At 49.0% G+C, this 16,735-nt stretch overlaps 1 protein-coding gene across 1 annotated transcript in view; it reads right to left on the bottom strand.

Annotated features, from left to right (window-relative positions):
- HDAC1 (histone deacetylase 1) overlaps nucleotides 1–16,735 on the bottom strand; it is a 207,262-nt gene that overhangs the window by 36,660 nt on the left and 153,867 nt on the right. Inside the window, exon 13 of the mRNA XM_085648399.1 lies at nucleotides 8,501–8,549. Coding sequence (XP_085504525.1) covers nucleotides 8,501–8,549 — 49 coding nt within the window. The remainder of the gene's footprint in view (nucleotides 1–8,500; nucleotides 8,550–16,735) is intronic.

Raw genomic sequence — 16,735 nt, forward strand, 5'->3', positions numbered from 1 at the left:
AGAGAGCCGCAACTTCCTGTTGAAGAAGGGCCAAGTGGTTGTCTGACATGCGATGGAATTGAGGTGGCATGGATGGAGGGGTAGTCTTGAAGGGGAGGCAGTAGCCCCTTCGGTCTATCTGCAAAACCAGCCTGTCCAACGTGATGTTGAGCCAGTGGGGGAGGTGATAGCGAATCCTGCCGCCCACTGGCGAATGGTGGCCCTGAAAGGTAGGACTAGGAGGGCTTGGAGGCTGCTGCAGAGGAGGCGCTGGTCGACTGGCCCGCCTGCTGGCCCCCAGACCCACGACAGTAGGACCCACGTCCCTGGCCGCGCAAAGGCTGGACAGTTTGTGCAGGCCTATGGTCCTGGACGGAACGTGGCGGGGCACCTCTTCCATAGCCACGAAAGGGGCGAAAAGCAGACTGCGCGGGGAGAGAGGTGGAAGCAAGGTCCAAGGACCTGGCCGTAGCCCTGGAGTCCTTAAAGCGCTCGAGCGCGTTGTCCGCTTTGTCGCCAAACAAGTGACGGACATCAAAGGGCATGTCCAAAATTGTAGCTTGGACATCACCCGAAAAGTCAGAGCACCTCAGCCAGGCGTAGCGTTGTAGGGCTACTGACGTTTAAATCATCCTGCCCAGCAAGTCGACGGTGTCCAGCCCACATTGTTTGTCGAACCGGGGAGGGGGGTGTTGGGAGAGTTAAATTAGGTCGCCCGGAGCCGGGCGGTGGTGTTGGGCATCATCCTATCCACAGGAGCCCCTCTGTTGGGCTTGGACCAAGTGCACAAAAGGAGGTCTGTGAGGGCCTCAGTGAACAGCAGCAGGGGCTCCGAAGAGGCCGCTGCCGGTTGAAGCACCTCAGTCTGGAGGTTAGTCCTGACCGCCACCGTAGGAAGCTCAAGGTTGAAGGCCTCAGCCGCCTAACGGAACACCACTGCGTATAATGCACCCTCCTCCATAGCCACGGTAGGGGGAGATAGCATGCCAAGGTCTGGAGAAGTGTCCAGATCACTGGCCCCACCCAACTCTTCTCTCCAGTTCTTTCAACTGTTATGCCAGGGGGTCCACAGACCCCTCCCAGTCCTCACCACTCTCCCCCGAAAGCCACTATGGGCGATATGGAACACCAGGGAAGAACACTGGTACAAAAGTACCAGGCGACACTGGGCTGACTCAGTGTCCACATAGAGGGAGAGGCCGGGGTTGACGTTGGTTGGGGACACAACCGGCATCGGAGGCGTCGCCACTGGATTCAGCGCCGCAGGTCGCACAAGGTCGACCGGCACCGTTTCAGATCCCTGGGGTCCTGTGGCGCCGAAGCTGGCAGCATCGAAGGCCTAGATACCCCAGCCGAGTCCACGGGGCCGAAGGCGTGCCGCCAGAGTCGGGCTGCCCAAAAATAGAGTAGAGGCTTCGTAAAAGCTACAAAGTTGGGCAGGGGACGCCCCGGGTCCCGGAAAAGGAGGGAAGCTCAGAACCGACCCAATATGCTCCGCGAGCGAAGTCGGACGACTACCATCCGCATCAGTGTCGGCCGACAGACGGGTAGAACTCGAAGAGCGCCGGTGCTTCTTCGCCTTCTTTTTGTGCTTCGACTTACCTGAAGACAAAGAATTTGACATGGAGAGGTGGTGATGGCTCCACCACTGGTTGCGCGAACTCCCTCTTGACCGGGACCTTGAGCGGCGCGGAGCTGACAGCCGGGCCTCCAGAAGCTGTCAAGACCACTCCCGCAAAGACTTTGGGGCCATGGCCCAGCAGTCGGAGCACGACTTCGGGTCGTGGTCGCGCTCCAGGTACCAGAGGCACACAAGATGGGGGTCTGTCACTGACAACAGCTTATGCAGGAGCCACAAAGCTGAAGCCAGTACGCCGAGAGGATATCCCTGTGCACCAGGAGTCGAGAAAAGTTGCAAAAAGTGTCAAAAAGTAACTGGAGGTACCACTCTCTCCAGATCTGCGCTGGCTGGCGAGGAAAAAGAAAGAACTGACATCACCGCGTAGGGGTGGCGTCTAAGTAGTCACCGCAACGTCATTCTGGCGATCACGACGCCAACGATGAACACGGAGTCAACCGATACCTCCTACCGACGAGCAGCGGTAATGCTGAGGAAAAATTATCCGCATCCAGTCTGACACCGGGGGTAATTCTAAGGTGAGGAATCCATAACTCAGTCTCTTTCAGATATTGCAGTACTGCCATTAAGAGTATTTGGTGCTGGAAGTTTGTCATTACGGACTCCACAGCACCATGATGGCTTTACTGAAAACTGGGAAGTTTGGTATCAAACTTTTCAGTAAATAAACCCACACTGATGCCAGTGTGGGATTTAATGAAAAATATACTCATAGGGCATCTTAGAGATGCCCCCTGAAAAATGACACTAGGTGTCCAGACTGAGGGACTGCTCGCCTGTTGCCACCACCAGATATGTTTCTGGACCCCTGGGTCGAGAGCCTGCTGCTCTAGGGGGGTCTGAAACAATGCACATCCTGGGAGGAGGTGACAAGCCTGCTTCCCCTAGATGGGCAGGGTCCAAGAAGGCAGGGGTGGGGGAATCATATTGCCCGACGCCCGAACCATGTTGTTTATATTGACGGGCAAGAAGATTTATTGTCTATTCATGTCCGACGGACATGTAGACATTAATCACGTTTTAATCATGTTAAAACAGGCTGTGGGCACTCTGGGGCTCACAGCCAATCCGAAGCTTGCAGAGAACCTTTGGCGGCATCTGATTGGCTAGCAGCCCATGACTGGGCTCTAGCCAGTGATTGGCTGGGGGAGTGAAACGTCACTCAGCCTCTGCAAGCAGTAGTCCGTGGCCGCCACGAGGCTTGCAATAAGCATTCAGGTAAAATAAGCAGTTTTGCCCGCTTGAATTGTGTGATATTGTGACAGAGGTGCTGCGATTTTCTTTTATTTATATTTTTAGCAACCGTGCGTGGGTAGATTAATTAGTACAAAAGCCTAGGCCTGGCCCGCCTCAGATGAGGACGTCAAAAAAGCGTATCGCAAGCAGGCGCGCTGCGCTACCACCGCTTCATGGGGGAAACACCCATTACAACGAATTCAGATTCACTCGCTGCCATCGCAACGCGGGTTTAACATCGCGGGTCCGGAGCCTTCATACCGCAGATGGAAACAGATCTGCAGATTAATGCTTTCAAAAGAGACATCCGTTGGTGACTTGCAATTTATAACTTAAAGTCCTAATATAGAATAGTGAACTATTAACTTTCAGCCCAGAACTGCATAAACACACCGACAAATATACATTACAAAATTGATTAATGTTGCAAAGAGGGTACATTTGGCGAAAAAACGATTCTTATTATTAAAGGAAGCTCCCAACTTTGCGGTTTCTTTTTCGACTGCGTTTGTGCTTCTCCACACCAAGCACTCTTAAACTACTGCCTACCAGTATGGGTGACATGTGACTCCTACACTTTCACTCCTTTGGCTTATGGGCAAAAAAACATTGTCGCACACGGCGCAGCCAGCACTAAAAGCTTTCAAAGCACCTGCTGCAGCGTTTCTTTCTGCCGGCAATTACCAGGCCTCACAGAAATGTGTAGGAAACTTGTGTGATGAATTACCATCCTGGAAAGAGATCCGTGTTTTGTATAGTTGAGGTTGTGACCTCGGTGAAGTTAGTGCAGAGGGTTAATATGCCTGCTGCAAAGAACATGTACGAAGTCGATTACAGAGTGCATAGGATGGAAACAGATCTGCAGATTAATGCTTTCAAAAAAGAGACATCCGTTGGTGACTTGCAATTTATAACTTAAAGTCCTAATATAGAATAGTGAGCTATTAACTTTCAGCCCAGAACTGCGTAAACACCGACAAATATACATTACAAAATTGATTAATGTTGCAAAGAGGGTACATTTGGCGAAAAAACGATTCTTATTATTAAAGGAAGCTCCCAACTTTGCGGTTTCTTTTTTGATACAACTTACCGATTCGCAAGGAACGTAGGGCTCACGTCTGGCCAGCTGCAAAAGTGAGGGGGAAATGGCAGGAGGCACGCTGGCTGACACCTTTTATATCCCACCCATACGTTTTTACAAGGGTGACGGTAAATTAGTACATTACGTATGGTTTGAAATGTACGTATTTTGTGGGAATAAATACACAGCCCAAAAAAAATGGAAAAAAAGGGGAATAGAAATAAAAGAATTGCCGTCAGGGTTAAGGGGAGGGGGCGCAGGGACGCGATATCGCTTGACAAGTTTTCCTTTAGCATTATTATTGCACAGCATTCAATGGTTTACTGATTTTAATAAAGCAAAAATATATTAATGTTTCTCTGTCAGCCGGAGCCCTTAGGTTTGATGTGGAACGGGGGTAGGTGGGACAAGTGGATTTTACAGGACATGTAGATCTCAGTGGCATTTTGTCCCTTGGACAACTAGATTATTTGGAAAATTCCACACCCCTGAAGGGGAGGTCTCGAAGGCTTGCCACCTTTGTGAGCCTACCCCAGGCCTTTGCTGCTTCCAGCAACTGGCCCCCATTGTTTCTGACCCCCCCCCTTTGGGTGGGAGAATAGGTGGGAAAACCAAGTTAGGAAGGGAGGTGTGCCCACCTTTGCCAATCGTACCCCGCAGGTGAGCTTGGCACGGTAAAGTGAAGCACAACTCTCAGTCCCCGCCAACTTGCAGGTGGGGGGACCCAGCCGACCAGAGTGAGGCATATGCCCCCCCCCCCACAGGAGGGTGGCATAATAGGGGGTGTACCCACCCCAAGTAAGGGACCCATTGGTCCCAACCTTTACCTACCTGTAAGACCCCTAAATCTAGTATTTAGGGACAACACTGAACCCTGCCTCCTCAGACAATCAACAAGAAGGACTCGAGAAGGCGTGCTGAAACTAAGAGGAGGATGCCCACTGACTTGGCCACAGCCCTACCGGCATGTCCCCACCTCGAACCTGCTTCAGCGAAATCCTGGTGTGTCCTGCAGCCAGCAGCCTCAAGAACATTAAGAACCTGCCCTGCCTTACAAGCCAAAGACTGTCTCCCGTGAGCACCGGATTTGCTCACCCACAGACTCAGGCCCCAGCCAAACCAAGAGTCTGCACCACTTTGCACCAGACACCCACGGGCCGAGATCGGGTGGCCCAACACCACAAGGAGGTCTCCCCAGACAATCCTGACCTGAGATATGGTGATTTCTGACCTGCCTCGACTCTCTAAACACCTGCAGTCTCTTTCTGGAGGATTCCCATGACCAGAGCTGGTAACAAAGCCTGATGCCGAAAGACACCCCTGCACCGGACGTCTCATGGCCTTGGGTGGCCAAACCAACGGTGTCTCAGCATCCCAACTTACCTCTCCAACCGGTGGCCACCTCCAGAAGATCTTTGTCCCAGATCCTGCAGTCTTTGTTGAAACCGGAAAATCCCCATTGAAAACCACAGGGCACCTGACAACAAAACAGTACAGTGCAACCAGACGCGGCTGCGGGTGTACTTTGGGTGGGTGCTAACTCGGATCCTCTTTGCCCTGAGCCTAACACTAGTAGCTTTGCTCACACAACCATGTGGCCTGCTCGTGAGCAGCCACCAACTGGAGGCCTCCTATCCCCCATTGGATAACAATGGGCCTCAGCACTCTGCACCCGGCCGCCCTAGTGCTGCTGAGGGTGTTTCAATAGTGCATCTTTGGCCCTGGGGGAACCCTAGTTCTAACCCCAGAATACCAACTCCTACAAACTTGTACTTGCCTGCAAACCGATAGCTCAATTTCCTTCCATAGGATTGCATGGACTGCTTTCTGGAAAATTATTTTTAAGTGTGGTGTTGGTTTTGTATGAGAACTTGAAAAACTGCAAATCTCTAAAAACTGCTTTACTTACCTTTTCTCTAGGAAATATCCCAGTGTGATATCTAGGCATATCACACTGAGTAGAAAAAGTAATCCATAAAGTAATCAAAAGTAATCTTATAGTAATTTCCACTGTATTCAAAAGTATTAACATACCTGTAACAAAGTCATTATCATTCAGCTTGCTTGTATTGTTCAACTTGCCTTGAAAAGTATTACTTACCTGTACCAGACTTGCTTTGTTCTAGAAAATAAATATAACTAAATATTTTGTATACAAATTGGTCTGAGTTAGGTCTTTCAGTGTGTGACATGTGCTGCCCGAGTGTGTACAACACATGCTTAACACTACCCTTTGATAAAGCCTTACTGCTCGCTCACACTACCACAAATAGAGAGTAAGGTGCTATCTACTTTTACCTCTGCCTACCTTTGGGGTTCCACTGGACTTAGAACACACTATACCTCATTTTGGTATAGTATATACAGAGCCAGCTTCCTACATCAGTCCACTGTTTTCGATCGAATCTTTGGCTATTTCTGGGTGGATCGAAACCTCACCCCGGCTTTACCCATGTCACTGGACGGTGTTTTTTCTGGTGACCCACTTCAGCCTTTGCAATCAGCCTGTGGGACCAGTTGTGTCATTATGGTGCATGAAGGAGTTAATTCAGGTTTGCAGTGAACTTATTTGGTCTGAGCCTATATTGTTGAGTATTCGTTATTATTAGGTCTAGCAATGGCCAAGACAACTTGATTGTATTCAAATAGAGTACTAGTTTGTTGTTATCATTCCAATGTTTCTTACTCCCACACTGCAGCATGTGACAATGGGTCAGCAGACTTCAGCTACTGGCTTACTTCAATGCGAGCGATAGCATTCTCCCCTTTAGAGAGGAACATATGCTCACACAAAGAAGTTACCATACTGCTAGAGGCCACTGTGGAAATGTGTTCATTTTGAGACCAAAATAAAAACAATTTAGATTTTAGACATTTTTGTTAATATGGAGGAGGGAACCCAGCAGCTCTCCTAGTAATGAGGTTTTGGGAAAGAAAAAAGTAAACGAAACAAAGGATTTGGGAAAGCTAAAAGGCTGGCACCAACACCAGACCCATTTGTTTTGCCAATGCTGGTTTCTATACAAAGAGCAGTCTTGTACTCTCCTTTATGTATTGTACTGTACTGCAATAAGCCACTTCAGAAATATGTGAAGAGCGAGGTGCACCGTTGTGTGTCTGACCTTAGCTGTAAATATGACCAGCTGAGACAGAATACGAAATAGCAACTAGGGGTTTGGTTCGGATGTTGAGAGGTACAGTTTGGTTTAGAGACAGCATATATTATTCAAGTGCTATAACGAAAACAAAGACAGTAAGTAGATTTCCAAGTTCTGTACTCAAAACTGAACCTATTAAAGCCAATAACAATTCAGTAAAGAATGTAAATGGCCGAAAACAAAGATGGGAAATGTCTCTCTTCATACAAAAAGTGGTTTATTGAAAAAAGTGCCAGGTAAAGGGGAGGTGGACAGGGACACTATAGTGACTTATGTCCAGCTGTGAGTGTATGTAGATGGGTATTCAAATAAAACCCAAGAGTATAGGCATAAGGGAAATGGGGGAAAGCGGCCATCTCTTCAACAAACTAGTTCTGATAAAAGTCAAGCTGGCACCACAAATCATGGGCAAGAAGTGTCGAGTGGTGCCTGTGTGCTATGGGAGTCTGCAAAGAACCACAAAGACACAGCAAAATGTCTCTTTCAACTCAAGGCTTGCTACACAACAGTCAGTCTCCAGTGCACATTGCCAACATATGATTGTTTTGAGTGTCCTGTAAAAAACTGTTTGGCTACTCCCCAAATAAACACTGCAATATGAATTTGAAAATGCTCATGGACAAGGGAAGCTTGTACGGATGTGTGCACCTTTGGAAACTTTTGAATTGCTGTCGTCTGAGTGGTACCTGTTCTTTGTAATTTACACACAAAAAAGATTATAAAATATAACACCTGGATTTGTCAATGCCTGTTAACAGTGAGGGTCTAGGCTGGGCCTGTGTGTTTTGGAAAGTATGCAGTGAAAGTTTCCCCAAGAGAGCATCACCCACCCTGTAGGGGTGGCCTTTGCAAAGAAGGCACGTGCCGGCGATGGAAAGCAGAGGAGGAAGACCGAATGAGCATCCCACAACAGAATGGAGTGTGGGTAATTTACCACAAAACACCGATTAATGATAACACGGATTATTTCTGAAAGTCACCCGCATTCCCAAGAAATAGGAAGGCACTCTTGTTCTCATGACACCCTGAGAACTCTCAATGCTGCATTACTGGCCCCTGCGATGTCTCCTTTTCCGAAGCACAGGTGGTCTACCAAACCTGGACCCATGGACTTTCCACTCAGATCAAGATCTCCAACACCCAGCTCAACCTTAAGGTGCCTGTACATGGGGAAACCTCGGTCCGCACTGCGGGCCTCCTTCCACCAACTCACCACTGGGAGAGGGCGAGTTAACAGAACCTGGGCTCCTACAGCCCACCTAGCATCACCATCACCATCGCCGCCACCCCCCCCCCCCCCCCGCAGCGCAGGCCACGCACGCGGCGGCTCCCCGCGCCCCGCCCCTCCTGCTGCCTTTGAATGGGACAGTTCCGCCAGTGGGCGCGCGGGGCCCCAGCTCTCACCTCTTGGTATCGGCTTTGTCCTCCTTCGCCCTGTCCTCTTCCTTTAAATCTGGGGGAGAAACGGATGCGGTCACATGGAGAAGTTACAAAGCATGCAGACTACAATCCGCTGCGGCTCCAAGGCCGGCTCAGCGCGGGAACAGACGATACATTGCCAGCATTACCTCACCCGAGCAGATAGGGAGCACAACACCACACTTATTCACCAGTCCCAGTTTCATCTCCATGCGTTTCCACACACAGCCCTGCGTTCATGTCTGGAGTACAAGTTTACCAGCTTCGTCCTTGGAGGATGTGAAAGTTTTCTTCTTACCTCAGAATCCCAATCATTCATGCACTCATTAGCGCCCCCTCCCAAGCACAAGTTCACCACCCTTCTCTCCATACCAGTGTCCAGTTTCCTCCCACCCTCTCCAATCACCCATTCCAACGGACTGCCCCCCCTCCCTCCCCGAGGAGCCCTCCATGAGGCGCGCGCGCCTCTTCAGCTCAAGATTGTTCGCCGTGTCCGTCCTTCAGAGGACTCCAACCATCCCTGCCGTTTCACCCCCTTCCCTGTCTGCGCTTAGCGTGTGGTTCACCATCCTCATCTACAATTGCAGAACCCTCACCCGTTTCTCCTGCAGTGCCCTCCTCCTGGTCCTCCACTACAAACGTGACTAGTCTCGCCACACCACAAGTGTGTCCACCTCCCTCGTTAGCACCTTTTCTCCACACCCTAACAGGTAATTTGTCTTTTTCCTCGCCTCCTTTTCCCTTCTATGTCCACCCACATTTCCGTTGGCCATGCCCCCTAGCATTTATTCCCCTGCCCTAGTTCACCATCCGAAACAAAATCCTATATGCCCACCTCCTAGCGTAAAATAAATTTGCGCAACGGTGATTGTCTTTTTTTAAAAAAATTCACACCAGCAAACTCCTGCCATCTGGTGGCTGGATCAGGAACAGCTTAACAAGTTTCGGAAAGCCATCCTTCCCAGAGTCCCCCAAACGGCGGCCCTGTGACAAGGTCCCTTGCAATCACGGTTGGACCTTAGGTGTGCGAAAAGTTGCGCAAAGTTTGAAAGTTTTCCTATTTAAGTCAGGCTTCCAAGCGTTCCTGCGTAACGCAATAATTTTCACTCAGATCATGCCTGGCCAAGATGGGAAATGTATGCAGAATTTATCGGAAAAATTGCATCGTCTCCTATGGAATATCGCGATAGTTGTGAAAAACAACCCTAAGCACTTTAGTTTTATTTTATTTACGCCCTTGTCAGAACGTTATCACGCGGTTTCTGCTCATTCCTTGATTTTCACCTTAACCTCAACAGGAAGCTACAATACAAAACCACATATACCACTGTGTTTGATCTGCGACAGAGCTGCATGTATTCCACTGAATATAGAAGAGAACAATGCATAGATTGAGATGGGAGGAATAGGCTGGCTACCTGAACAAATTCTATTACACCACTTGCTCACTGACATGCATCTAAACACACTGCAATATTAGAAAAAATAGTAGGGAGCAGCATCTTACAATACTACGCATCTCCACCAACAGTAGTGTAGCACTCGCTAGCGTGCCCTGTAGAATATGGTCCTGCTGCAACAACTCTTAAGCATGCTGAAAGTCTTTCTGGAGCCGTATTACAAATACTGTGCACTTTCTCCGTTTACGGCATGGCTCACCTTCCAAGAGGGACAGTGCGGCGTATTACAAAGAATGCGCTGCCCCCAGGAATATCAACAATAATGGCCTGCAAACGGAAGAGGGGTTACCTCCTCCTAACAGGAAGACACAAGGGGTGCTGGTCCAAAAGATAAGCTCCAAAGGAGAAGCCACCTTTGAAGGGCAAGTAGCAAGCACATACAAGATGGGCTGCCCTATTTTGTAGACAAGCTGGCATTGGAGACAGAACGGGGGAACCAGTCGCCAAACCATTTTTAGGTCTCGCCTGAGCCAGAGAATGCGCAGCTCGGAGAGACATTTAGTAACTGACTTTTAAAAGTGCAACCAAAGGCTTTTCTCGGCCTCCAGCCTGCGGGAACGCGCGTGTGAACATGCACAGGAGCCATCTGTCTTTTGTAATGGCTCATTAAGTCTTACAATGCTTCTCCACCTCCCATCTCTCTGCTCTCACTCCCCCCTCCTGTGAATCCCCTCCCCTACCCCCTCCCACTCCCTCCTCGTCAGCTTCATTTTTTGAGCTCTGATATTTTTCCCGTTGCTAATAATTGCGTCCGTTTATTTGTAATTCCCGTACTTCAAGGTAAGCGCACACGTATAATTTCTTTGCTAATATCAAGTATTTGCTAATAATTGCGTATGTTGAGCCGACAATAAGGCTCGAACACTGGTCTTCAGCTCCCGAGTCGGCAGCTCTCACCGCTGAACCATAACCTCTCCCTCCGAGAGCAGCATTCATTTTAAATGCTTGTTTGCTTCATTGCAGCTGGTGTTCCTGCAAAATGGCGGCTGCTACCTCCAAGCCTCTTGCAGCGCTCGCTTCACGTCATTCATGCTGGTTTGCATTGGATGTTGACAAAACTTCTGTTCTAGTAACTTGCAGTGAAACGGTGTGTTTTGAATTGCACTTTCACAATCCTGTGCAGTCTAACGTGCAATGCGGGATATGATTCACAGCGCTGTATATACATCTCAGTGAATTGCACTCTTTATTTTAGATCACTTAATTTCATGTACTTCATTAGTATTTTTGGGTATCTCCCTCCCGCTTCATGTTTGGAGCTCTCCTCTACCCTCCGAAAACAAATTCAGCGTTTCCCACACCCATCCCCTCCCTTTCTGTGTGCTTGGAGTGAGGCAGCAAGAGGCACGGGCACCCGCTCAGCCCAAGTCGCTTTCACTACGCCTGGCCGCCTGCTGGGATGAGCTTCTTAGCTCTCTCGTCTGCGGCACCATTACCGATACCCTGTCCTTCCTTACTGTGCTTCAGTAAAATTGGGATCTTTATCTTCACCCTTCTGCTCCTCTACTGTACCTAGTGCAGTTCCTCTTATGTTTCCCTGGATGCTCTATTCCGTTTTTGCTTATTTACCGTTAGCGTTTCCTTTTTAGCCCGAGATGAGCTTTCTTGTACTGTAAAAGGCATAATTGTTATTTTTTCTCTTTCACGAAAAAAGAAGATGTTCCCATTCTGAAATGGCCGCGATGTTTGTTTTAAGGTGATTAAAAATACACCCAATGAGCCTACGGTCGCCCATAGCTAAATAGTACGTTTGCTTTTCAGAAGGTTGTTTTTGAAAAGAGCTCCTTACTAAAAAAACAAAAACACGTTACCTGATCTACATCAGAAACAGTAAATTGCATAAATATTTGAGAACTGCGCATCGCCTAGTATTACGAATAAAGTATACAAATAAGCTCTTTTCAATTGAAAAACAATAATGCGCAAACTAGAATTATGAATATTTCGTGTTTCGAAAAGATTTCAGAATGCCTATCAAACGAAGTCAAACTTTTGATTTCCCCCAAATCAATAATGAAAGGGTTTATACATTACAACATGGTCCTCATGTTTAATGAGAAAGGCCATAGCTTTGAAGCTGCTGTGCGGCCATTTTGAAATGCGTACTTTGTGATTCAGCGCTAGAGTAAACTATGATTTAAATAATAATACACGTCTTACTACGCTAGCCCACAAACGTATCTTTTTATTTTCATCAGCATTTTCGATCATATTAAGAGAAGTGTGCTGTTTGATAATTTTGCTTTAGATATGTATTTGGAATGTTTTGGGCCTCGTCTTGTCCTACCTTAGTTTCCACGTTTTACCATGTAGTCCATTTTTAATGTAAAAAGATTTGTGTCTGGGTACCATTAATCGCATTCCTCGCAGCCTTGTCAGGTGACCGAGCGGAAGAGAAAACAAGCAATGGCATAGCCAAGAGGTCTCGCCTTTGGCACCTTATAAGTGTTTAACCATGCAACAGTTAATGTTGTTGCACCAAGGATGTTGTGCTGCATAACTAAATACTTATAAGATCCCAAAAGCGAGACCTATTGGCTATGCCAATGCTTGTTTCTGTGGGAGTGTAGTCAGGTGGTAGCCACAACCCTAGGATGGGCTACAAGCTCTCAAGACCAAGAGGGGGATTTTGCCATGTTGGGAGTGGGCAGATTAGAGCTCTCTGGGAAAGATGGATGCCACACTCCACAGGAAGTTATGAGACGGGATGGAACCTAGTAGCCCATTGGCTAGTTACCGCAACCTCCGCTGAAGGCATGTTCTGGGCATAAAAAGGGCACCCCTTGCTGGGGAAGAGGACTTAAGGACTGCCCTGCTGCATCAACAACCTGGCGAGAGAGGCTGCAGCAACATGGACTGAACCTGATGGCTAGCAAACAAGAAGAGACTGTGCCTGCAGTGTCCTGCTCTTGGAGAAGTTGACTTTTGAGCCCAGCCGAAGAAAGGATTCCAAGGATCAGTTGGCTGACCTGTTCACAGCACAGGGCCGCGACAGCTGAAGAAGCCTGGTGGGGGGGGAGAGTTGGTTGTCCAGATTCTTGAACCACCACCCCTCACTGCTGTGCAACCTGAAAGGACCAAGACCCAATGCTCAAAAGTTGCCCTCGAGTCTGTTGGACCCGAAAGAGCTGTGAGTGCAGCTAGGTCACCCAGAAGGCAAGTTACTGACAAAAGAAGAAAAACACCAACACTGGTGAACCAGGCATCTGGGTGCCCAGTGGCAAGTGGACGCCTGCCAAGCTGAAGAGGACTTTGCAGAATGTCTATCCCTGTGTCCAGAGTCACCTCACCAAGCCCGTGGACTGAGTAGTCTCAAGAAGACTCCATCGACTGCACAGCACCTTCAGTTTCCTGAAGCATATTCAGCATATTGTTTCCCTTGCATCAGGACCACTCCATAGTCTTCAATGACAAGGAGCCACTAACGGTGGAACTGAACTGAAGACCTCTTTTACTTGAAGGTAACTGTTCCTGTTGACCTTGCTGGTTCCCCTAACTAGCTCCCTGCCAGAGTTGGTCACCTAAAGTAATTCTAAGTAAGTGCATTGACCCGTATAACAGGTTTTCTTGAAAAAGCTTCTGTGTCAAATTTGTTGAATTTGCCAATGCTTGTTCACAGTGAAGTAAAAAACAATATTACTATACCTTGTAAATTCTGTATTGCTGGAACCCTCCAGTTGATCTTTTTAATTTTGGTGCCAAACAGTATATAAAATGTTTTAACTATTTTTATAAACGGCTGTTGGATTTCTTTAGTGTCTTGTGTATTTCTTTGTTATGATGCTTTACACTTGTTCCCTTGAGTAAGCCTGACTCCTAAGAGCCGCAGCTACACAGGGTTGAGCTAAAGGTTTAGCAAACAAAACCCAATGGTCCTAAAGGGGCTGGTAAGTGTATTACATGTTTACAAAACATTTTTTTGGGTAGTAGTCTTTCCTAAAAAGGAAAACTGAACCGCACAATCAGCAATATTATTTTCAACAATCTTGTACGTGTGAAATTATATTAGAAAAATGTTTTTTATTCCTCCTGTTAAGTGGGTGCTCGTCTCTTCTTCCTAACATCTACTACCAAAAGATGCCAGATGTCCCCAACACAAGGGTTAGGAGAACAAACAAGTATTTAAAGTAATCGGAAGAAATATGTAGCACTCCCAATTCAAACAATCTTAATCCAGGTGTGACACAATCATAAAAGTTCGTTATTTTACCACACCAAGGGCCTCATGTAGGTAAATAAATTTTACCGGTTCTTAAATACCGAGCCGTACCGAATCGGTAAATTAGAATCGGTAAGTTACATGTAGGTAAAAATTCGGTAACAGTTACCGATTCGGTAACAGTCGGTAAATACGAATCGGAATTCACCGATTCGGTAAATACCGAGGTGATAATTACCGAATCGGAAAATACCGAGGTGGTATCTACCGAATCGGAAAATACCGAATCGGTACGTACGGATTCGGTAAATAACATCACATGACTTGACGAAACAGCTAATCCTGTGCAACGACAGCCCACCCAACCAGGAACTGCCCACACCCAGGCAGGTGTACACAATTAGCCGAAGTGGCCACACCCAGGCAGGTGTACATAATTAGCCGACCCTGGAGAGGCTCGGAGTGCAGAGGAGAGGCAGGGAGCAGTTGCATGTGCGAGCGGGAAACGAACAGCATGTCCAGCCAGAGCACACAGAAAGACGGAGGGGAAAGGAGGAGGAAGCTCAAATTCAGCCCCAAGGAACTCCAGGTGCTGGTGGAGGAGGTGGTGAAGCAGCACCAGAAGCTGTTTGGGAGGCAATCCCTGCAAGTGCCTGAGGCCGAAAAGCGCAACATATGGCTGGCCATCCAGGCGCAGGTCAATGCTGTGGGAGTGACCCACAGGGAAATTGAGGTCCTCAAAAAGCGCTGGTATGACCTGAGGATTGTGACCAAGAGGAAGATGGGCGACATCCAGAAGGAGGCCAGCCAGACCGGAGGTGGAACCAACAGGGCACCTGCCCTCACCGAACTGGAGGAGCTGGTGGCGGCCACACTCGAGCAAGAGAGCGTCGTGGGTCTTGGGGACGCCGACAGCTCTGCCAGAGCCGCAACACACCAAGGTAAGACGAAAGCACAGCAATGTAGCCGCCCCTACCCCTATCCCACATCCCCCATTGTGACACGAGAATCACACTGCAGTCCACACGTGTCAGTGCAGACAGGCAATGCATTCCGGGAGATGTAGTCAGGGCAACACTAACCATGACGTAAATGTCACAGGGCAACAAGGCATGTCACGCACTCGAGGCACAAGGAGACAGAGGACAGATTGGAAAGTGAAATGATTTATTGTGACGCTTGCAATGCAGCCCTTCGGGGACACTGAGCCAATGTTGTTTTTCTGTCCACAGATGTGACATCATGCAGTACAGGGCATGCTGCAGGGGAGACGGCACACCGGCCACAAAAATCACCTCTAGCCAGCACGAGTGCAGACCAGGGAGCAGGCCCACTTGCAGCCGCACCACCTACGCAGCCAGCCTCGCCGCACACAGAGCCAGCATCACCTCACCGAGAGCCAGCATCACCACCACCAGAGCCAGCATCGCCACTCATGTTCGATTCACCGGCCACATCTCCGCTTGCAGGTGTGAGAATGAGGAGGCGTCCAGCAGCCAGGCTACGAGCCTTAGACACCTCGTCAGACGACAGCATGGGCCCAGAAGACCGCACCGGGCCCCAGGAAGGGAGCCATCCCACTGTGCCCCAAACATCACAGGCAGCACAGACGGGAGCAAGAGGGCGCCGCAGGTCGCGTGTCCAGAGTCCACCAGCACCCACTGACGGCCATGGTGTCTTCTTGGGGCTCGAGGGCCAAATGTTGAAACAACAGCGCCTGCAATCAAAGGCAGTAATGTCAGTCCAGAGGCACATGCGGGTGATGAGGACAAGCTTAGTCAACATGGACACAAACATTGGCGGCATGGCTGCGGGCATTCGGGACATGTCCCAGTCAATCCAGCAGTTGTGCAGCAAATTAGATGCGGACATCGAAGCACGGCGCCGGGAACGCCAGAGAAGGGACACTACCAGCAGGGCACTCAACCGTCTGGCAACTGCGACTTCCCTACTTTGCCGGCGCTCTGTGACGATGCAGGAGGGCCTAACACAGTGCTGCAGCGACCTGTCACGGGGGATGGTGCAGGTGACAAGTGCACTAGGGGTGCTATTGACAAGTCAGGCGTCGACAACTGCTGCAGGGGATGCTGCGGAGAGCATCGACACCAGCAGCAGCATCACACCCCCCGTCCCCGAAGCACGCAGGAGCAGCAGGCGGCTTGGGGTTGGCTCTAGTGAGGATGCACAGGCCGTGCAATCCACCACTGCAGCGCGTATGCGCAAACATTGATGTGGCCCTGCTTATCCACTTGCCATTGGGTGACGTAACCCTGGACATACTCATTGTATAGATGGCATATTGCCAGATTGGCCTGTTCATGTGTTCATGGCGTGGTGCCACATTAAACTACGTCATGACTTCTCACGACTCGCTGTGTCCCCTCACTTACTCAGAAATAGTTGCATGTGATCTCTGCCCGTCTCTCTCTCCCATCGATTGCAGTTGGCACTCTAGCTGCGCTGCCCTCTGGCTGGCCTGACTCATCCTCGTTGTCCTCAAAATATGTTCGTTCCACATCTGTACCTTTTTTAGTGGCAAGGTTGTGCAGCATTGCACAAGTGGCAATTATCTTGCAGCAGGTGATGGGTTTGTACTGGCGT

Source organism: Triturus cristatus, chromosome 3_2, assembly GCF_964204655.1.
Source record: "Triturus cristatus chromosome 3_2, aTriCri1.1, whole genome shotgun sequence".
NCBI lineage: Eukaryota > Metazoa > Chordata > Amphibia > Caudata > Salamandridae > Triturus > Triturus cristatus.